Source organism: Rhagoletis zephyria, unplaced genomic scaffold, assembly GCF_001687245.7.
Source record: "Rhagoletis zephyria isolate East Lansing unplaced genomic scaffold, Rhagoletis_zephyria_1.1 Rzeph_scaffold_41371, whole genome shotgun sequence".
NCBI classification, from domain to species: Eukaryota; Metazoa; Arthropoda; class Insecta; order Diptera; family Tephritidae; genus Rhagoletis; species Rhagoletis zephyria.
The window spans coordinates 1-2,719 of NW_016198426.1; the positions used below are offsets into that span (position 1 = coordinate 1).

General features: G+C 49.3%; 1 protein-coding gene across 1 annotated transcript; it reads right to left on the bottom strand.

Annotated features, from left to right (window-relative positions):
- Nucleotides 1–60: 60 nt before the first annotated feature.
- Nucleotides 61–1,195, bottom strand: LOC108355005 (transcription factor HIVEP3-like; the record flags this gene model as incomplete). Its single annotated transcript, XM_017606179.1, has 2 exons — nucleotides 589–1,195; nucleotides 61–294 (listed from the first exon to the last, which is right to left on the bottom strand). Coding segments are annotated over exons 1-2 (841 nt in total), but the record flags the coding sequence as incomplete, so codon positions are not given.
- Nucleotides 1,196–2,719: the final 1,524 nt, after the last annotated feature.

Sequence of the window (2,719 nt, forward strand, 5' to 3'; positions counted from 1 at the left end):
TTCCACTGAAGTTCTCCGCTGGCCAGGTGCACTGAAAGGGTTTCACGCCGGCGTGCTCACGTTCGTGATCGCGAAGATCGTCAGCGCTGGCGAAACGCCACTGGCAATCAGGGACTATGCGGCACTTTAACGGGCACTCAAACTCCTCCAGGAGTTTTTCATAGTAAGCGCGAACAGCTTCGTCTGGTTCCTCTTCTTCTTCTTCTTCCTCTTCTACCACTTCGATGCCAGAACTACTGTCGTCAGAGAGCTCCTCTTCCTCCTCCTCCTCCTCCTCCATTTCCTCCTCGTCAGCTGTTTGAGAAGGAGAAGGCAGGTCCCGTCTTTCGGCTCGGGCAAACAACCTTCGTTCTGCCTGCAAGGCGTTTTCGTCTACGACAATATGCTTCCGTGGATTGACTTCAGGGTGACGTCTAATAATATGCTTCTTTACATTACCCTGTTCAGCGGTCGAGTGGTGGCACACTTTACATGAAAATGGCGCCACACCTCGGTGAAGACGGTCGTGGCACTTCAAACTTGAAATGTCAAAGCACACCTTTCTACATGGCGGCATTCCTCGTTGACAAATGAAGTAGGAGCGATTACCGCGAGTTCGACGACAAATGATCAAGGAGTCCTCTTCAGATGAAGGTGCTGCTACTGCCGTTGCTGATGTTGATGGTGATGATGATGCTGCTGCCGCTGCTAACGTTGATGGTGATGTTGATACTGCAGTTTCCGGAGGTGGTGGCAAGTATTCATCTTCATCTTCATCTTCCTCATTTTCACCCGAAGGCCCAAGTAATTGTTTCATAGCGTATTCAAAGAGCTCATTTTCCACCTTCAACAGCTCTGCATCCTCCTCGATCAAGTCGTCGTTTTCCGTGTCACAGTCGTGCAGGCGGTGAACGTGTTTTGAGAGGTTGACTTTAAGGGTAGATGTGTAGCCGCACTCTCGACAGCGGTACGGTCTCACTCCACTGTGTGAGCGATCGTGAAATTTTAGTTTAATGGGCTTAGTAAATTCTCTTCCACACAAAGGTCTCTGGCAGATGTAGCTGACTTGGTTGTTCCGAATTTGGCGGTAGATGACCAGCTCGTTCACTTCAGAAAGCTGGTTCTCTTCATCTCCTTCATCCTCTTCCTCTTCCTCCGCCTCTTGCTCAGGATTTTTTTCTTCCATTTCATCAGAATTGGAAGGAAGTGTAAGCATTATTGCATTTGCAAAAAGTTCTTTTTCCTGCTGCAGAAGTTCACTGTCCTCCTCCAGATACTCCAGCAGGTAGTCATCAAAGTGTTTTGCCAGATTTTTCGATTTCTTTTTGCCCCAAATCGGGTTGAAATGAACCGAGCGAAGGTGGGTTTTTATATTATAAGTTTGAGAGGACAGATATCCACACATTCCACATCGCCAAGGATTAGCTTTCCGATGGATTCGATCGTGTCGTACCAAACGATGATAATGTGAAAACTTTTGTTTGCAGTTTGGGCGTTGGCATATGTAAATTGGAGGGCCGTCTTTTGGGTTAGTACGGCAGATCACCAATGGGCCTAGCGATTCAGCATTGGAAGGAGGAGGAGAGGATGCGGTGTTTGTGGATGCTGCAGTGTTATTCGAGCTTTCAACAATGTTACCATCAGCGACATTTTCAATGGTAGAAGTTTGAAAAGCCGCAGAAGGACGCTGTCCATTTGCAGTAGAAGAAGAACTTGCAATCTGAACGTCAACCGTGTTCAGCCACTGCTTAATCGCTTCTTCCTCTTTTGCCAGTCCGGGCTCATCCGTTTTCATGTACCAAGTGCACATGAAGGTTACATCTTTGGCATCATGATACTTAATGAAGTGGCGCTCTACCTCTTCCTTCGACGGAACGGCAAAACTGCAACCTGGAAAGGTGCACTGAAACGGCTTAAATTTTGAGTGCCATCGGTCGTGACGGCGCAAGCTTTCGAAATCTCCAAAATCAATCCGACCGCAGACTCGACAGGAGAAGGCGCCGGCAGCGGTGGTGGCGGCAGGTGCGGCGGCGTCAGAATTAGAAGTGGCAGTTGTTGGGACTGAGGTGGCCAAAGAAGATGATGATGGCGGTGGGCGGATTGACGGTGGAAGAGACTGTGTGTTTGCTGAAGCTTTGACTCTACACGCCTCACTGGCCAGCCACTGCTCAATCTGCTGCTGTTCCCGGTCCAGCATTGCCTGGTCAATGTCGACATGTCGAATGAGCGCCATTCGGCCGCCCTCACCACCTCCTGGACAGGCAGCAACCTCAGTGCTGTGAATGTTCACAATGTGACTTAACATGTTCGACTGAGTTCTGTTTCGTCTGGAGCAGAATCGACACATGAACGGCTTCAGAGTGTCGCAGTGTGTTCGGTCGTGTTCACAAAGACTACGAAAGCACTCGGCACGAAAGTGGCAACCGCTCTGTCGACAGATGAAATTCATGCCTCTTAACCGTTTGTTGTTCTTCTCTTGCCCCTTTCTAGTAGAGTGGCTGCTGGTGTTTTCTTTAAGTGGATCGTAGTCTTCATCACTGTCCGCTGATGGTGATGTTAACGGTGACGAAGGTGTTGATGTTGTTAGCATGGATGACGGGGTCGAAGGTGTCGAAGGTGTCGAAGGTGTCAAAGGTGTCGAAGGGGAGGAGGATGATGAAGATGGTGAGGGGGATGAAAGTGATGAGGGCGATGGTGAAGTCCGGTTATCCTTACCGTCTTCGCCATGGTTATCAGCTTC